General features: G+C 42.3%; 1 protein-coding gene across 1 annotated transcript in view; it reads left to right on the forward strand.

The window, feature by feature from the left end:
• ascc3 (activating signal cointegrator 1 complex subunit 3) overlaps positions 1-19,828 on the forward strand; it is a 562,510-nt gene that overhangs the window by 115,338 nt on the left and 427,344 nt on the right. Inside the window, exon 11 of the mRNA XM_078212424.1 lies at positions 19,091-19,255. Within this exon, the coding sequence (XP_078068550.1) occupies positions 19,091-19,255 (165 nt within the window). The remainder of the gene's footprint in view (positions 1-19,090; positions 19,256-19,828) is intronic.

Here is a 19,828-nt window from a genome sequence, read left to right on the forward strand (position 1 = left end):
CACATACAGACATTATTGTATTTCTTTCCTTAACATCCTCACTTCACCCTCCTTGACCACTTGACTAATCTCTCCCCACCTAAAATTAGTTATTGATCATGGCTACTGCTTCCGAAAGACTATGGGAGACTTCTGATGTCATTGTCACTGTCATAGGGTAAAGATGGAAAATAATCTTGTATGACACTCACTCCCTAATTTTCTTCCAAGTCTGTTTGCCTCAGATATATTTGATCCACAAATTCTCATTCTTTGCTTTTGCTCTTGCAAACATTCTTCCAAAACTGGTGAATCAACACTACTTGCTATGTTTAGACATAATACTTGTTTATTTTCTTGAAATGTACTAATGCTGCCAGGCTCAATTCACTAAAACTACACAGGATTTGCACTTCAATCACTGAATATTAGAAATGTACAAAAATGATCCTTACACTGCCGCTCTCATTAAATAAAGAATTTCATGGCATTACTTGCAGAAGAGTAGGTTGTTTCTTCCTGGCTAATATTGTACCACAAAATACAGTCATGCTTTAAAGAATAGTATGATATGCTAAAAATGGAAATAGTATATTATGAAATGAAAACAGAAAGTGCTGAAAGTATTCAGCATGACAATCAATTCATGGAACGAAGAGGCAGAATGTTTTAAATATGGTCATAGAGTCATAGAGATTTACAGCATGGAAACAGGCCCTTCGGCCCAACTTGTCCATGCCGCCCTTATTTTTTAAAACACCTAAGCTAATCCCAATTGCCTGCATTTGGCCCATGTCCCTCTATACCCATTGTACCCGTGTAACTATCTAAATGCTTTATAGAGCATTTGGTCCTTGTCAAAATTCAAGAAGTTTGATGAAGGGTTGCATCTGAAATATCAACTTGTGTGTTCTTCCCAATTTATGTTTTTTTAAATTCATTTGTGGGTCATGGACGTCTCTGGCTGGCCAGCATTTATTGCCCATCCCTAGTTGCCCTTGAGAAGGTGGTGGTGGGCTGCTGCTTAAGTCATTGCAGTCCATGTTCTGTGGGTTGACCCACAATGCCATTAGGGAAGGAATTCCAGAATTTTGACCCAGCGACTGCAAAGGAACGGTGATATATTTCCAAGTCAGGATGGTGCGTGGCTTGGAGGGGAACTAGCAGGTCGTGGTGTTCCCATTTATCTGGTGCCCTTGTCCTTCTAAATGGAAGTGGTCGTAGGTTTGGAAAGTGCTGTCTAAGGATCTTTGTGAATTGCTGCAGTGCATCTTGTAGATGGTACACATTGCTGCTACTGAGCGTTGGTGGTGGAGGGATAGAATGTTTGTATATGTGGTGCCAATCAAGCTTCTTGAGTGTTGTTGGAGCTGCACCCATCAAGGCAAGTGAGGAGTATTCCATCACACTCCTAACTTGAGCCTCATAGATGGTCGATAGGCTTTGGGGAGTCAGGAGGTGAGTTACTTGCCGCAGTATTCTTAGCCTCTGACCAGCTCTTGTAGCCACTGTGTTTATGTGGTGAGTCCAGTTGAGTTTCTGGTCAATGGTAACCCTAAGGATGTTAACAGTGGGGGATTCAGTGATGGTTACACCATTGAATGTCAAGGGGCGGTGGTTAGAGTATTTCTTTTTAGTGATGGTCATTGCCTGGCATTGTGTGGCGTGAATGTTACTTGCCACTTGTCAGCCCAAGCCTAGATATTGTCCAGATCTTTTTGCATTTGAACATGGAGTGCTTCAGTATCTGAGTAGTCGCGAATGGTGCTGAACATTGTACAATCAGCGGCGAACATCCCCACTTCTGACCTTGTGATGGAGGGAAGCTTTGGAGAGAGTGCAAAGAAGGTTCACCAGGATGTTGCCTGGTCTCATGGGTGTTGGCTATGAGGAGAGGTTGAATAAATTAGGATTGTTTTCACGGGACAAACTAAAGGCTGAGGGGAGACCTGATAGAGGTCTAAAAAACTATGAGAGGCATAGGCAAGGTGGATAGTTTGAGGCTATTTCCCAGGGTTGAAGTGTCAATTACAAAGGGGCACAGGTTCAAGGTGAGAGGGGGAAGGTTTAAGGGAGATGCACGGGGGAAGTTTTTTAAACAGTGTGTGGTGGGTACCTGGAATGCGTTGCCAGAGGAGGTGGTGGAAGCAGGCACATTTAAGAGGCATATGAGTGGGTACATGAATAGGGAGGTATGGACTGAGTAAGGCCAGAAGGGTTTTTTAAAAAGTTTAATTCGGGCATCATCACCTTGCCTCTGCCTCTCATAGTTTTTTAGACCTCTATCAGGTCTTCCCTCAGCTTCTGTTTGTCCCATGAAAACAATCCTAGTTTATTCAACCTCTCTTCATAGCACAGGCTTGGAGGACTGAAGAGCCTGGTCCTATTCTGTATTTTTGTTTTGTTCTTTGTAATCCATTTGTTGTGGAATCTGTCAGGAAACAAGAGGTAGTTTTAAGTAATCTATATTTTTATTTGTGGGAATTAATTTTGTGTTTCTGTATAAGTAAGGGTTAAAACTTACTTAGTTAGCTTCATGTTAAACAAACGTGCCTGGATATTTGTAGGTTTTGGTCCTTTTAAAACTCTGCATTGTAATTAAAGGGTTTGTTATGTGAAAGAAAACAGGATTTAAAGAAAAACTAGGTTGTTGCTTAGCAACCAGGGGCCACTCCAGGTTTGAAAGAGTTTTGGAGTTTAGTTTTACGTTGGACCCAGATGAAGCTGAATAGGACAAGATTGCAACCAGGAACAGACTTTCCGAACGAGCAAAAGGATGTCCAGAAACCAGTGTGTTGGAACAAAAATGGATGTCTCTGGAAGACAGTTATATTAGTGTTACAAAGAACAAGAAATTGAACAAGGTCCTCCTGGGTGATGTTATATTAAAAAGCAGAGAAAGTGCTCAGAATTAAAGAGACAGGTGCAAGAACCTGATTTTAAAGTGAGAAACCAGACATCCGCAGTAAATCAGAAGTTTGGTGACATCTTAATGCAGCCTGTGAAGCAGTGTTCTGTTGACATGACTGGATACCTGAAAGATTGTATGGAAGCTTGAATACACATGGAACCCAAGGCAGATGAATACTGAAAGGAGAGATTGAAATCCTGGAAGTGAATCATTGGTGAAGGCATCTGAGGAAAGGTATTGTTTGAGAGAAAATTCTATTGTGTGTTTCTTTTTTGGGAGTAGAGTTTGGAAACATTCAGGTGAAGTCCGATTCCAGTGTGACCAGTTGGCTCACCGTGGGATAAACAAATGGGGGGATTTGATGAGAATCCACAGAAGTTGTGTTGAGTGATGTCAGCCACTTTGTTTCCTCATGAGGTGTGTCAGACCACAGTTGGCCTGTTGGTTTATATGGACTGTGCACTCACCAAGAACAATAAGTTTTGTAACTTGAGTTATTCTTAAAAATCTATGCACATGTGTGAAGGTATGGGTTGGCTGAAGGAATATTATATTATTGTTAATCTTTTGATGTTTAATAAATGCTCTATTTGTTAAAAATTAATTGGCACTGTACATCCACAGTTATGGAGATCACTTGATGCTTATGCTGTGTTGCAACTTCTCCAGGTTGACACCACAATATTAGGCATGCCTGATGTTGCTTCTGGTGCCCTCTTGTAATCTTCATTGAACCAGGGTTGAACCTCTCGCTTGGTGGCAATGGTAGAGTGGCAGAAATGTCGAGCCATGAGGTTGCAGATTTTAGTACAACCTGCTGCTGCTGATGGCGCACAGTGTCTAATAGAACATAGAACATAGAAAAGCTACAGCACAAACAGGCCCTTCGGCCCACAGGTTGCGCCGAACATGTCCCTACCTACTAGGCTTACCTATAACCCTCTATCTTACTAACTTCCATGAACTTATCCAAAAGTCTCTTAAAAGACACTATCGAATCCGCCTCCACCACCACTACCGGCAGCCAATTCCATGCACCCACCACCCTCTGAGTGAAAAACTTACCCCTAACATCTCCTCTGTACCTACTCCCCAGCACCCTAAACCTGTGACCTCTTGTGGCAACCATTTCAACCCTGGGTAAAAGCCTCTGAGAATCCACTCTATCAATACCTCTCAACATCTTATACACCTCTATCAGGTCACCTCTCATCCTTCACTTCTCCAAGGAGAAAAGACCGAGCTCTCCCAACCTATCCTCATAAGGCATGCCACCTAATCCAGGCAACATCCTTGTAAATCTCCTCTGCACCCTTTCTATGGCTTCCACATCCTTTCTGTAATGAGGCGACCAGAACTGGGCACAGTACTCCAGGTGGGGTCTGACCAGGGTCCTATACAGTTGCAGCATTATCTCCTGATTTCTAAACTCAATTTCTCTATTGATGAAGGCCACTATTCCATACGCCTTCTTAACCACAGCCTCTACTTGCGACGCTGCTTTGAGCGTCCTATGAACCCGGACCCCAAGATCCTTCTGATCTTCCACACAGCCAAGCGTCTTACCCTTAATGTCATATTCTTTCATCCTATTCGACCTGCCAAAATGAACCACCACACACTTATCTGGGTTGAAGTCCATCTGCCACTTCTCCGCCCAGTCTTGCATCTTATCTATGTCTCGTTGCAGCTGCTGACATCCTTCTACACTATCCACAACACCACCAACCTTGGTGTCATCAGCAAACTTGCCAACCCATCCTTCCACTTCCTCATCCAGGTCATTTATAAAAATCACAAAGAGCAAGGGTCCCAGAACAGATCCCTGGGGTACTCCACTGGTGACCGACCTCCATGCTGAAAAAGACCCATCTACAACCACCCTTTGCGTTCTGTGGGCAAGCCAGTTCTGGATCCACAAGGCAATGGCCCCTTGTATCCCATGCCCCTTCACTTTTTCAATAAGCCTTGCATGGGGCACCTTATCAAACACCTTGCTGAAATCCATATAAACTACATCTACCACTCTTCCCTCGTCTATGTTTCTAGTTACATCTCCAAAAAATTCAATTAGGCTCGTAAGGCATGATCTGCCTTGGACAAAGCCATGCTGGCTATTTCTGATCATACTATGCCTCTCCAGATGTTCATAAATCCTGCCTCTCAGGATCTTCTCCATCAACTTACCAACCACTGAGGCTAGACTCACTGGTCTATAATTTCCCGGGCTATCCCTTCTCCCTTTCTTGAATAACGGAACCACATCCGCAATCCTCCGGAACCTCTCCCTTCTCCATTGATGACGCAAAGATCATCGCCAGAGGCTCAGCAATCTCTTCCCTCGCCTCCCACAGTAACCTGGGGTACATCCCATCCGGTCCCAGCAATTTATCTAACTTGATGCTTTTCAAAAGCTCCAACACATCCTCTTTCCTAATGTCCACATGCTCAATCTTCTCAGTCCACTGCAAGTCTGCGCTGCAACTACCAAGATCCTTTTTCACTGTGAATACTGAAGTAAAGTATTCATTGAGTACCTCTGCTATTTCTACCGGTTCTATACAGACTTTCCCACCGTCACATTTGATAGGTCCTACTCCTTCACATCTTATCTTCTTGCTCTTAACATACTTGTAGAATGCCTTGGGGTTTTCCTTTATCCTGTCTGCCAAGGCCTTCTCATGACCCCCTTCTTGCTCTTCCAATTTCCCTCTTAAGTTCCTTCCTAATAGTCGTATACTCTTCTCGATTTCTAACATTACCTAGCTCCCTGAACCTTTTGTAGACTTTTCTTTTCTTCTTGACTAAATTCGTTACAGCTTTCGTGCACCATGGTTCCTGTAACCTACCATAACTCCCCTGTCTCATTGGAATGTTGCTGTGCAGAGCTCCAGACAAATTTTCCTTGAAAATTTGCCACATCTCTTCTGTACATTTCCCTGAGAAAACATCCTTCCAATTTATGCCTCTAATTTCCTGCCTAATAGCCTCATAATTGCCCTTACTCCAAATAAACATTTTCCTAGCTTGACTGATCCTATCTCTCTCCAATGCTAATGTAAAGGAGATAGAGTTATGATCACTATCCCCAAAATGCTCTCCCACTGAGAGATCTGACATCTGCCCAGGTTCATTCCTTAATACTAAATCAAGTACAGCCTCTCCTCTTGTAGGCTTATCCACATATTGTGTCAGGAAGCCCTCCTGAACACACCTAACAAACTCCCCCCCATCTAAACCCCTTACCCTAGGGATATTCCAATCGATATTTGGGAAATTAAAATCTCCCATCACGACCACACTGTTATTATCACATCTCTCCAGGATCTGCTTCCCAATCTGCTCCTCCACATCCCTGCTACTATTGGGCGGCCTATAGAAAACACCCAGTAAAGTTATTGACCCCTTCCAGTTGCGAACCTCCACCCATAGAGATTCCGTAGACAATCCCTCTGTGGTGTCCATCTTTTCTACAGCCGTGACACTATCCCTGATCAACAGTACCACTCCCCCACCTCTTTTGCCTCCTTCCCTGTCCCTCCTGAAACATCTGAAACCCAGCACTTGAAGTATCCAGTCCTGTCCCTGAGATAACCAAGTCTCTGTAATGGCCACCACATCACACTTCCAAGTAGTGATCCAGCTCTAAGCTCATCCATTTTGTTCACTACACTCTTTGCGTTAAAATAAACACATCTCAACCCTTCGGTCTGAGCGCTCCCCTTCTCCGTCACCTGCGTATCCTCCCTCTCACACTGTCTACAAGCCCCTTTTATTTTTCAGCTAACCTCCTCTCTGCCAGTCACCTCATTTTGATTCCCACCCCCCAACCATTCTAGTTTAAACACTCCCTGGTAGCCTTGGCAAACCTTCCCGCCAGGATATTGGTCCCCCTGGGATTTAAGTGAAACCCGTCCTTTTTGTACAGGTCGCACCTGCCCCTAAAGAGGTCCCAATGATCCAGGAACCTGAATCCCTGACCCCTACTCCAATCCCTCAGCCATGCATTTATCCTCCACCTTATTCCATTCCTTCCCTCACTGTCTCGTGGCACAGGCAGCAATCCCGAGATTACTACCTTTGCGTTACTTCTTCTTAACTCCCTACCTAACTTCCTATATTCTCTTTTCATAACCCCTTCCCCTTCCCCTTTCCTGCCAATGTCAGTGGTACCAGTATGCACCACGACCTCTGGCTCCTCTCCCTTCCACTTCAGGATTTCTTGGATACTGTCAGAAACATCCCTGATCCTGGCACCAGGTTGCCCATTCTTGAGTTGCTAACCTGTTTGAAATCTATCACCATTCTTTCATTAGTGTGTATAATAACTCCACGGTTTGGTTGGAAATGAACAGTGCTTCATTGCACAAAATAAAGTAAAGCAAAAACCACAGGCCTATGGTGAACACAAACAGGTCCCAACTGGGACAATGGAATGATGGATCCACTCGGGGGCCTGCTTTATACAGGGTTCAGTATACAAGCTCCACCTGATTCGTTAATCGCCAATCCCCAGGGAACTTGTATTCAATGAGTCCTACAGGGAGGTCAATCAGTGATTCCCCATGCAAGTCATGGGGGTTATCACTGTATGAAAGTACATTGCTCGGTTACCTTCATGGTGATTATTAAAGCAATTCACATTTAGGGTACAAACATTGATTTGCAAATCAGTGGACTTAACAGCATGCAAGACCACTGGGCATACTGATATGTACGCGGCAATATCCGATAAATCTTGAAAATGGTCCATTGGGGAAAAAACTGCAATCACTGCGTGGTGTCATTTGGTCACTGTAGATTGCACTTTAAATACTTGTTCATATTCCACTCCAGCAAATTAATTGCCTGCTTTTTTATGTATTTGGATTTTAAATTATAGTAATAACTGCCTATGCACTAATAAAGGGCACAATATTGGTTTTCAGATGCCATCTTAGTTGAGCGTGTCCAAAATACTACATTATCTTATTTGCGACCCACATACAATCACATTCAATTGTTGCACGGCTATTCCCATGATGCACACGCCCAACCAGGCATGCTCAATGATTAATGAGATTATTCTGACTCTGGTGTCGGATTCATATATATAGGTTTCCCTTGCGAGAGCAGCAGGAACAGATCTGTTTTAGTTTTCTTTTAATTGTCTGAGCTCTATCTAGGTTCACTTAGTTATGCAAAAAAAATGTATTTATAGGTTTTAGGTGCCTGATAAATCACGAAATCGTATGTGACAAAAGCTATGTTCATGGAATGTGGGCATTGCTGGCAAGGCCAGTAAAATTGATTGCTGCTAAACCTCTACCATGATTTTGCATGGCTGTTAAAATAAAAATATTATTTCAATTGACGCACAATATTTTTTTTTCACAACAGTGAATTTCACTTACAGCAGATGCAGTTTCTCACAACACTTGGGTAAACTTGCAAAAGCAATGTCAATTCCAACCATACCTGCCTAAACCAAACATGTTAACGCATCTTAGTTCCTTACTCTTTTTAGTCCAGGTACTCCCTGCTGACTGTAATCTATTATAATGTCAATGAAAACTTGTTTACTACATCCTTGTTTTGTAACATCACCGTATATCCAATTGTCAAGAAAATTAAATTCATCAGGTCTGATTTTTCCATTTACATTGCACGTCAGAAATGCTAGACAAATAATCCCTGCACTGACATGTCTGCTAAAAGCAGCTTATACCATATTTGAAATAATGGGAAGAATTTTTCAGCTCTCCACACACCCCCACCGCAGGTTTTCCCACAGCGGAGGTGGCTTCCTATTAGCTTGTGTCGGGACCTTCCGGTCCTGCTGAAATCTACACAGTTTTGCATGGCTGTTGTCGGGGAACCCGCGGTGGATGTTGACTTTGGTGGGACCGGAAGATCCTGTCAGCGGGAAGGGCTGGAAAATCCCATCCAATGTTTCATCAGGACGTAGGAGATAGCTGCAGAAGTAGGCCACTCAGCCCTTCGCAATTCAACAAAATCATGGCTGATGTGGTTGTGGTCGCAACTCCATATTCCGGCATGTTCGCCATAATCCCCACACAATTTTATATGCTTCAATAAGATTACCTCTCTTCTAAATTCTAATGGGTGTAGGCCCAATCTGGTCAGCCATTCTTCACAAGATAAGCTCCTCGTCATAGGATTGAGCTGAGTAAACCCTCTCTGAACTACTTTTCATGCAATTCTTTTCTTGTTCAAATCAGGAGACCAAAACTGCACGCAGTATTTCAGACATGGTCTCACTAAGGCCTTTTACAGCTTACCTACTTCTATATTCCATTCCGCTTGCAATAAATCCCAACATTTCACATGCTTTCCTTACCACTTGCAGTGCCGGCACACTAACATTTTGGTACCAGGACACCCAGATCCCTCTGAGCCATCAGCTTTCAATCTCTCTCCATTTAGATAGTATACTGCTTTTCTATTCTTCCTGCCAAAGTTGACAAGTTCGCATTTTCACACATTATACTCCATCTGCCAAATTTTTGCTCACTCACTTAACCTGCCTATATCCCTTTGCAAACTCTCCTCTTGATAACTTACTTTCCCACCCATCTTGGTGTCATCAGCAAATTTAACGACTATACATAGTCTCTTAATCCAAGCCATTAATGTAGATTGTGAATTGTTAAGGCCCGAGTGCTGTTCCCCATGGCATTCCACTCATCACAGCTTGCCGACCCGAAAGACATCTGCTTTCTGTTGGCTAAGCAATTATTTTTCCATGCTTAATATGTTACCTCCTACATCGTGTAATCTAATTTTGTGTAATCATTTTTGATGTGGTACCATAGCAAATGCCTTTGGAAATCCAAACACATGACATCTGCGGGTCCTTTATCCACCTGGCCTGTTACTTTCTCTCTCAAGCCTAATAAATTAGTTAAACATGATTTCCCTTTCACAAAGCCATTATTGCCTCTACATGTTCAAATTATGAATTTTTTAAGCTGCTGTAAGCTCCTCAGTAATGGATTCTAGCAATTTCCCTCTCACCTGTAGTTCCAGTTGGGTTTGTGGAGTTGGAAAATTTTCTGACTCTATGTACCTGACTCAGGAATGAGAATTCAGGCCCTTATGCAATCCTTTATTATCAGGGCTTCTTCTCCTTTTCCATTCTGCCTGTCTTTTCAAAATGTTGTGCGCCCTGGAATGTTTATTTCCCAACTTCATTTATCTTGTAGCCATGTTTGGATCCAAATGATTTATGTCTATTGGTGCCCCTAGTTCATCTATCTTGCTGCAGATGCTCCACACATTCAGTTTAAGTTAAGTGTTTGTGTCACAAGTGGGCTTACTGCAATGAAGTTACCGTGAAAATCCCCTAGTCGCCACACTCCGGCCTCTGTTCGGGTACATTGAGGGAGAATTTAGCATGGCCAATGCACCTAACCAGCACTTCTTTCGGCTGTGGGAGGAAACCCACGCCGACACGGGGAGAACGTGCAAACTCCGCACAGACAGTGACCCAAGTGTCTTCAGTTTTATTTCTTTACTACTATTGCCTTTATGGATCTTACTCTGTGATGCACTATTATCATTAAACTCTGATTTCCTTCATGCCCCACTTAATTTATCATGAACCAGATCAGTATACTTTCCATAGAATCTTGACAGTGCAGAAGGAGGCCATTCAGCTCATCGAGGCTGCACCAACAACAATTCCACCCAAGCCCTATCCCTTAACCCCATGTATTTACCCTACTAGTCCCCCTGACACGAAGGGGAAATTTAAAATTGCGAATCAACCAAACCTGCACATCTTTGGACTGTGGGAAGAAACCAGAGCACCAGGAGGAAATCCATGTAGACAAGGGGAGAATGTGTAAACTCCACAGCACAGTTCCCTGAGGCTGGAATTGAAGTGGAGATGCCGGCGTTGGACTGGGATAAACACAGTAAGAAGTCTCACAACACCAGGTTAAAGTCCAACAGGATTGTCGAGCGGTGTTCATTCATCCGTTGTTGTAGTGTCTGCATGGTCTCCCCAATGTACCATGCCTCGGGACATCCTTTCCTGCAGCGTAGCAGGTAGACAACGTCGGCCGAGTTGCAAGTGTATGTACCGTGTACCTGGTGGATGGGGTTCTAACGTAAGATGATCCGGCACATCTTGCAGAGGTTGCTGTGGCAAGGTTGTGTGGTGTCATGGTCACTGTTCTCCTGAAGGCTGGGTAGTTTGCTGCGGACAATGGTCTGTTTGAGGTTGTGCAGTTGTTTATCGACAATCACCAGGCAAGAGTGTTCTCTTCCTGTTGGGGAACACTTCAGCGGTCACGGGCGTTCGGCCTCTGATCTTCGGGTAAGCATTCTCCAAGGCGGCCTTCACGACACACGACAATGCAGAGTCGCTGAGCAGAGACTGATAGCCAAGTTCCGCACACATGAGGACGGCCTCAACCCGGATCTTGGGTTCATGTCACACTATCTGTAACCCCCACAACTTGCCTGGCTTGCAAAATCTCACTAACTGTCCTGGCTGGAGACAATACACATCTCTTTAGCCTGTGCTTAACCCTCTCTCCACTCACATTGTCTGTACCTTTAAGACTTGATTACCTGGAAAGACTCGCATTCCAACCATTATTTTGATAATTGAGTTTGTGTCTTTATATGCCCTGTTTGTGAACAGAACTCCCACTTACCTGATGAAGGAGCAGCGCTCCAAAAGCTAGTGGCTTGTGCTACCAAATAAACCTGTTGGACTTTAATCTTGTGTTGTGAGACTTCTTGCTGGAATTGAACCCAGGTCCCAGGTGCTGTGCGTCAGCAGTGCTATCCACTGTGCCACCGCATCGCCCCCTGTTTCTATTGCAATAGTTAACTTCAAATCACTTCCCTCATCTTTCTAACATAAATTTCTATTCATGCTGCCCATCTTAGCTCCGCTCATCTCCACTTCAAATTACTTGTTTTCACACCTAATCCCTTTTTGATGTTCTGAACCTTGCAGTTTACTATCTTCAGTTTAATGAAGTTATTCACACCCAAGCTCACACACACAAGCCTATTTCACAGTATACCATAGTGATATTGGGAAAATATTGCAAAATATAATACTTCTTCACATTAGAATGGCTCCCTGCGTGACAGTGCCAGTTTGCTCATCTACCCTGCATTCTGTGCTTTTGTCCGTACAAATTGCAAGATCCTGTTGGAAAATTGCAAAGGCTGAGACTCCTCCATTGCTGCCTTCTGTATCCCCAGGCCTGTCTCACTCACATGACAAGTCAGATGTACGTAGCCTAAAGGGTGTCACAGTCTCCTGGAACAAAGTGCCCAGGTAACTTCCCCCTTCCCTAATGCATTGCAGTGTTTGTTGGGTTTTGTTTAGCTAATTAGGTCACAAGCTTGGAAATATAATTCAACTATTACCTATGGCTATGCTAAATAGTTTAACTGGTTGAGCAATAAATTCAAAGCAATACTTGTACCTTCCTAGTACTAGTTTCAACTATCAGGACAAAATCTTAAAATGCACCAACCACCTACTTGCTCACCTAGTTAATTTCTTTAAACACTCTCCAGTTACTGGGGTAGAAAAGAAGATATAAAATGCAGCACCTCCTTCCTACTGGGAACCAAGTTCCCAAGTTAAAATAGAATAAAACTTTATTGTCCACGCAAAAGTGGAAATTTGTCTTTGGTTTCACTTTCAGTATAACATATAATCATACAGTTAACAGTTTAAAAACAGTGACTATTTCATATGTACTTACATTCATACATTGGTTCAGATATAACGTTACATCCATACCATACAAACATAACAAATTGCATGCTGCTAATAAAACGTGTGGAATCATAGAATCCCTACAGTGCAGAAGAAGGCCATTTGGCCCATCAAGCCTGCACTGACAGCAATCCCACCCAGGCCCTATCCCCATAACCCCACGTATTTACCCTGCTAATTCCCCTGACACTAAGGGTCAATTTAGCATGGCCAATCAACCTAACCTGCACATCTTTGGACTTGGGAGGAAACCGGAGCACCCAGAGGAAACGCTCGCAGACACTGGGAGAACGTGCAAACGCCACACAGTCACCCGAGACTGGAATTGAACCTGAGCCCCTGGCGCTGTGAGGCAGCAGTGCTAGCCACTGTGCCACTATGCTGCCCATTTACTGCAGTTGAATAAAAAAGTGAAAGCAGCGGGTTGAGTTTACATTATGTTATTTAGTAAGCCTATAGTATTGGGAACTAAAGACCTCTTAAACAGATTTTGCTTATCAATAGGTATTCTAAAACGCTGACCCAAAGGGAGCCTTTCAAATTGAGGACATAAAGAGTGAAAGTGATCACCGATGATAGCTGAGTTTTCCTCTTAACTGCATTGTTAAATAGATTATCGAGCTGTGTCTGTTGTCTACAATGATTTTATCTGCAGTGGTGACAATTTCAGCCAGCTGTTCCTTTGCACCTGTTCCTTGTTGGTCCTTGTTGTCTCAGCTCTGTGCTCTCACTTCAATACAATTGATGCTAAACTGTAAAGAATGTAGTCACTGTACTTGGATTTAATTTCTCCTTCCTACTTTAATGGAATGACATTTGCAATTTTGCAATCCAAACGCGCAGTTCCTAAAGCTAGAGAATTTTGGGAAATTATGACAGATGCATCCACATTTCCTCCACCGAGTGCTGCAGGGTTGAAACTGGATCCTGGGACAAATGTTGGGAGAGTGGGAAGAGGATTGATGTAGGAGGGCCTGAGAACAGTAGAATTGTTGTGATCAGCCCGTAAGCAAAGGGAAGTGGGTAATGGTTTGAAGCAGCAAATCTGGGAGCATTTGAAAGTGCACTATCCATGCAATTAAGTGGTTTGGGACCGCGGGTCGGGATCATGTGTTTTGACTGGTGTTGAGGATCTTGGATGATTTAGGACGAGTGATTTTGCTCCCGGAAAGAGGGGGAGGTTGGTGGTGATTTTGTAAGAATGGGATGAAGAAAGAAGACTGAACCTTTATTCATTTCCTGGAGATGCTTCTCTATAAATTTGTAATGCTAGTTTTCCATGAAGGAAGGCAGAGAAGAGATCCTTTGGTAAAAGACCCAAACTTGAGACCCCTCTTTTAGATCCTCCGAGCAGCTAATCAAAGGCAAGTGTAATAACAAGGTACTTTTAAGTGTGACTGAAAAACACGTTATATAAGGTGCATTGAAGAGAATGTTATAGGAACTTGTGTATGTATAACAGATCCACTAAGCTATTTAGACTAGCTGTTCTTGAAACATAATTTGCTTTTACTGTTTAAGATGCATTGTTTTATAGTAATAAAAACAATTATATTTAAATTACACGGTGGCATCGTGGTTGGCACTGCTGCCTCAGTCACCTGGGTTCAATTCCCACCTTGACTGTGTGGAGTTTGCACATTCTCCCCATGTTTTTGCAGGCTGTGTAGAGGAAGGTATTTGTAGTCAGAAAAATGGTCCATGTGTGCACTTAGTTTTCTGCAGGCGTTAATCTCTAGCCAGACATAGAAAAGTAGCTAAAAAATATGAAACATAAGCTGATCCAAATACAATTATGCAAATATATAAAAAGCGTTTCTGGCATTGTCTTTCCTTCCAAATGCATTTTCTAAATAGTTATTTAAACGCAATCTTGAGGAAGCTGGTGAAATGATACTTTAATCGTTGGGTTATCTTCGTAAACTATTGTCAGAATTTAAAAATTTTTGCAAACACTAATCTTCAGAAAGAGAGGTTATTACTTTTGATGGGAAGGTGCATTCAATCTCCTGCAGTAAGGGAAACTGCACTACTCATTCATTTCAGTGGAAACCAGCACACTCTCTATTATGATCCCACACGGATACGAGTGGCACAGAGTGATCATGCAGATTTATTAAACCTGTATTAGCAGGTTTTCTAGTTGACTAGATACTATTGCCATGGAAACAGATCGCAGTCTGGTTTTTTTTGCTGTCCATGGTTGGCATGATTGAAGTTGTATTTAACATTCAGGGCGCAGTCTTTCAGTGAAATGTCAATAATTAATTGTTTCTTTGTCTCTAAGACTTTGTTTTGTGGTGGTGTCGGGAGGTGGGATACTGGTGGCAGAGAGAGGGGAGGGCAGGTGGTTGTGGCTCGTAAAGGTGTTAGTGCGGAAGGTATTCTCAAATGGCCCCGTGGTCAATTTTTAAAAAAATTCTCTTTCTAGCTGGGAGCAGGGATAGCAAGAGCAGGTGTTCCTTATTTGACCCAGTGTGTTTCTGGGAGAAAGAAAGCTAACTGGTTGAATGATAAGGTTTTTCTTTTCAAATGCGGAATTCAGAAAGCTGTTGAGTGAGTGTTCATTATTTGCAATCTTTCACTTTTAAATTCTCAATGGTTGTGCATAAGGATAGCAAATATTAAAAAAAACTGTGCTGCAACTAGTCTCCGGTAACTAGAAAACAATACTTTGTCACTTTGTAGATTTTGTGCCTTGTTTACACCAAGCATACACACAAAAATCGCTCACACCAGGTACTGGTGTACAGCACATATTGCATACAAAACAGTAAGTTTATTGTTAGAAGTCATGTACTTCAAAGCAATGCGACTTGTGGTGATCCGCATTTCAAGAACAGAGTAAGATACAAATATCTCCTCCACAAACTACACAGCTGCTATCTGAAATACAAATAGAGGAGGCGATGGCCTAGTATTATTATCGCCAGACTATTAATCCAGAAACTCAGTTAATGTTCTGGGGACCCAGGTTCGAATCCCACCACAGCAGCTGGTGGAATTTAAGTTCAGTAAAAGAAATCTGGAATTAAGAGTCTACTGATGACCATGAAACCATACCTGGTCTAGCCTACATGTGACTCCAGAACCGCAGCAATGTGGTTGACTCTCAACTGCCCTCTGAAATGACCTAGAAAGCCACTCAGTGGTTAAATTGTATGTACATCCATCTTTCCAACACTTATGGATATGCTGTATATCTTCAAAGTTTACAGTTGTAGTTCTTTCTTATTTCTAAGGAGAACAATGATCTATATTACATTATGGGTTTTACCATGCATTTTGCCAATCAAATCCTCTAATCTACACACTAAGGGGCAATTTAGCATGGTCAATCCACCTAATTTGCACATCTTTGGATGGTGGAAGGCAACCGGAGCACCCGGAGGAAACCTACGCAGACATGGGGAGAACATGCAAACTCCAAACAGGTCACCCAAGGCTAGAAGCGAACCCAGGTCCCTGGCACTGTGATCATGTTGTCTGAAAAAATAGCCAAAGTTTAGAAGAAACACCCAGTGCCTTGCGCGTGGCAGGTTCAGGTTAAAATTTCACACACACGTTTGTAAAATGATAACAGCATCAAGAGAAACCATTCAGCCCATTTTACCTCTACCTTCTTTGAAAGATCTGTTCAATTAATTCCACCTCCCCGATCTTTCTCCAGAGTCCCGCAAATTTTTTCCCCTTCGTGTATTTATCCAACTCCCTTTTGAAAGTTATTACTGATTTTGCTTCCACTACTCTTTCATGCAGTGTATTTCAGTTCATTAAAACTCACTGCCTTAAAAATAAATCTCATCTCACCACTGGGCTGATTCACTGCTGCACATTGCTGATGAATGTCCCCACTGCAGACTTAGTGGCAAACAAATCACCTTAAATTCAGCAAATGAGGAGGCTGTCACATACATAAAAATAAAAACAGGAGTAGGCCATTCGGCTCATTGAGACTGTTTTGCCATTCATTATAATCACGGCTGATTGTCGAATTCAATACCTTTATCTCTCCCCTGCCTCCTCCCCAATATCCCTTGATCCCTTTAGTCCAAGAACGATATCTAATTTCTTCTTGAAATAAGACAGTGAAGGTTTACCAGGCTGATTCCTGGGAAGGCAGATCTGTAATATAAGGAGAGACTAAGTTGGTTAGGATTGTATTCATTGGAGTTTACAGGAGTGAGAGAGGATTTTGTAAAAACTTATAAAATTCTAACAGGATTAGCCAGGGTAGATTCAGAAAGAATGTTCCTGACCCTGGGGGAGTCCAGAACTGGGGGTCATAGTTTGACAATAAGGGGCAAACCTTTTAGGATTGAGGTGAGGAGAAATTCCTTCACCATAAGACCATAAGACCATAAGACATAGGAGCGGAAGTAAGGCCATTCGGCCCATCGAGTCCACTCCACCATTCAATCATGGTTGATTTCAACTCCATTTACCCGCTCTCTCCCCATAGCCCTTAATTCCTCGAGAAATCAAGAATTTATCAATTTCTGTCTTGAAGACGCTCAACGTCTCGGCCTCCACAGCCCTCTGTGGCAATGAATTCCACAGACCCACCACTCTCTGGCTGAAGAAATTTCTCCTCATCTCTGTTCTAAAGTGACTCCCTTTTATTCTAAGGCTGTGCCCCCGCGTCCTAGTCTCCCCTGTTAATGGAAACAACTTCCCTACGTCCATCCTATCTAAGCCGTTCATTATCTTGTAAGTTTCTATCAGATCTCCCCTATCACCCAGCGAGTGTATGGAATTCACTGCCACAAAAAGTAGTTGAGGCTAAAACATTGTGTGATTTCAGGAAGAAATTAGATGTAGCTAAAGGAATCAAGGGATATGGGAGAGAAAGCAGGATCAGGAGATTGATTTTGATGATCAGCCATGATCAAAAAGAATGGCAGATCAGGCTTGAAGGGCCGAATGGCCTACTTCTGCTTCCAGTTTCTATGTTTCTATATTTCTTACAAACAATGAATCACAGGATGATTTCCTAACAATTATAACCAATAGTAGTTGTAAGTATTTATTTATTATTTATTAGTCACAAGTAAGGCTGACATTAACACTGCAATGAAGTTACTGTGAAAATCCCCGAGTCGCCACACGCCGGTGCCTGTTCAGGTACACTGAGGGAGAATTTAGCATGGCCAATCCACTTAACCAGCACATCTTTCAGACTGTGGGAGGAAACCAGAGCACCCGGAGGAAACCCACACAGACATGGGGAGAACGTGCAAACTCCACACTGACAGTGACCCAAGCTGGGAATCGAACCCGGGCCCCTGGCGCTGTGAGGCAACAATGTTAACCACTGTGCCACCATTCGTCCCAACTGTACTCGCCCAAACAGCTGTTTAGATTTCTCCACTCTTTCTCACAGTCTTTTAACCACCTAGTTCTGCTCTTAGATTCACTTTTTCTTTACTCCTTCACTACCTCTTTACTACTTCACTTGTCTTTGGGGATTTGCATTATCTAAATAAATAAAATTGGTTCTTTTGTCCGCTATGTGGGATACAAATTATGCCTTATTGTGAAATATCAGTGGCAACCTGGAGAGCTAATAATGATGAAAATTTGTTTGTAATTCTCACACTTGGCTCCTTACAACAAAAAATATATCACCACACCAGTGAAGATGCAAAACAAGATTTCCTATGATAATACCAGAATGGAGAGGTTATGTCTAACAGGAATGATTGAATGAGCTGGGGCTTGTTCTCCACAAAATAAATTCCCAAGCCATGACTTGCGAGAGATCGTTAAACTTATGAAGAATTTGTAGTGAAGACGTTTCCACTTGTGGGGGAGTCCAAGACTAGAGGACATAAATATATGATAGTCACAAATAAATAATTTAGGAGAAACTTCTTTACTTAGAGAGTGGTGGAACTCGTTGCACAAGGAATAGTTGAGGCAAAAAAAGAAGCATTTAAAGGGAAGCTAGATAAACAGGTGAGGGAAAATGGAACAGAGGGTAATGCCAATAGGGTGAAGTGAAGTAGGTGGAAGAAGGTTTATTCGGACATAAACACCAGCATTAACCAGTTGGACCGAGTGGCCTGTTTCTGTGCCATACATTCTATGAATGTCTGCTGCATCCACTTTCAATGTGCATTTAGATTTTTACGTTAACTAGAGTCTACATGAATAGTTCATACATTGCACCTTGCTTTGGTGCAGGATATTTGTAGTATTAGTTATATCGTGTAAATTTTGAAAGCTTCAGATCAATTTATTTGTCAAAATGTTAAACTTCATGGCTTTGCTATTTATTTTGTTTGCTTTTATATTTTATAGAAATATATTTTGGACTGTTTTGATAAACCCAATTGAGAAATCATGCTCGTGCTCAAAATTTTAAATGTGATCTTAATAGTTTTTTTTATTGATTCCCGATTCATATATTATGTAATGTTAATTATGTTTTTCCTGTCTTGCAGATGCTTGTGACAACACCCGAGAAATGGGATGTGGTAACACGTAAGAGTGTTGGTGATGTCGCCTTGTCTCAGATTGTCAGGCTATTGATTTTAGATGAAGTTCACCTATTACATGAAGATAGAGGACCAGTTCTGGAAAGCTTGGTGGCACGAACACTACGACAGGTAAACAATGATTCAAGAATTGTAGCATATGAACTGTATTGAACGTATCCTTCAAAACAATAACACAATTGATGCTTAAATACTGTACCTTCCAAAATGATGAAAGGAAAGGTCATTGTCTTTGAACATACGGGTGTTTCTGTGCAGGAATCTTTTTGTGTTTCAGCTGTGTTCCTTGCATTGTCTGCCTGAAAGTTTGGATGTAAATATGTAATTTGTAGAAGATGTAACCGATATCATTTGTTGGGATTTGTCAATTTTAATTTGTATATTGCTGTTGCATTTGAGATTATTTCGAGCTATACCTGCTACAAGTTAGATGTTTAATGCAGCAGTATAACATGGCTTATGAAATCTATTAAAAATAAAAATTAGGAGCAGTAGGCCACTCTACCCCTCAAGCCTGCTTCACCATTAAACAAGATCATGGTTGACCTAATTATGGCCTCAACTCTACTTTCCATCCTACTCCTTATGCCCTTTGACTCCCTTGTCAATCAAGCAACTATGCAACTCAGCCTGAAAAATATTCAGGATGCACCACCTTCAACATTCACTCCATCAATCACTGGC

Source organism: Mustelus asterias, chromosome 5 (assembly GCF_964213995.1).
Source record: "Mustelus asterias chromosome 5, sMusAst1.hap1.1, whole genome shotgun sequence".
Lineage (NCBI taxonomy): Eukaryota > Metazoa > Chordata > Chondrichthyes > Carcharhiniformes > Triakidae > Mustelus > Mustelus asterias.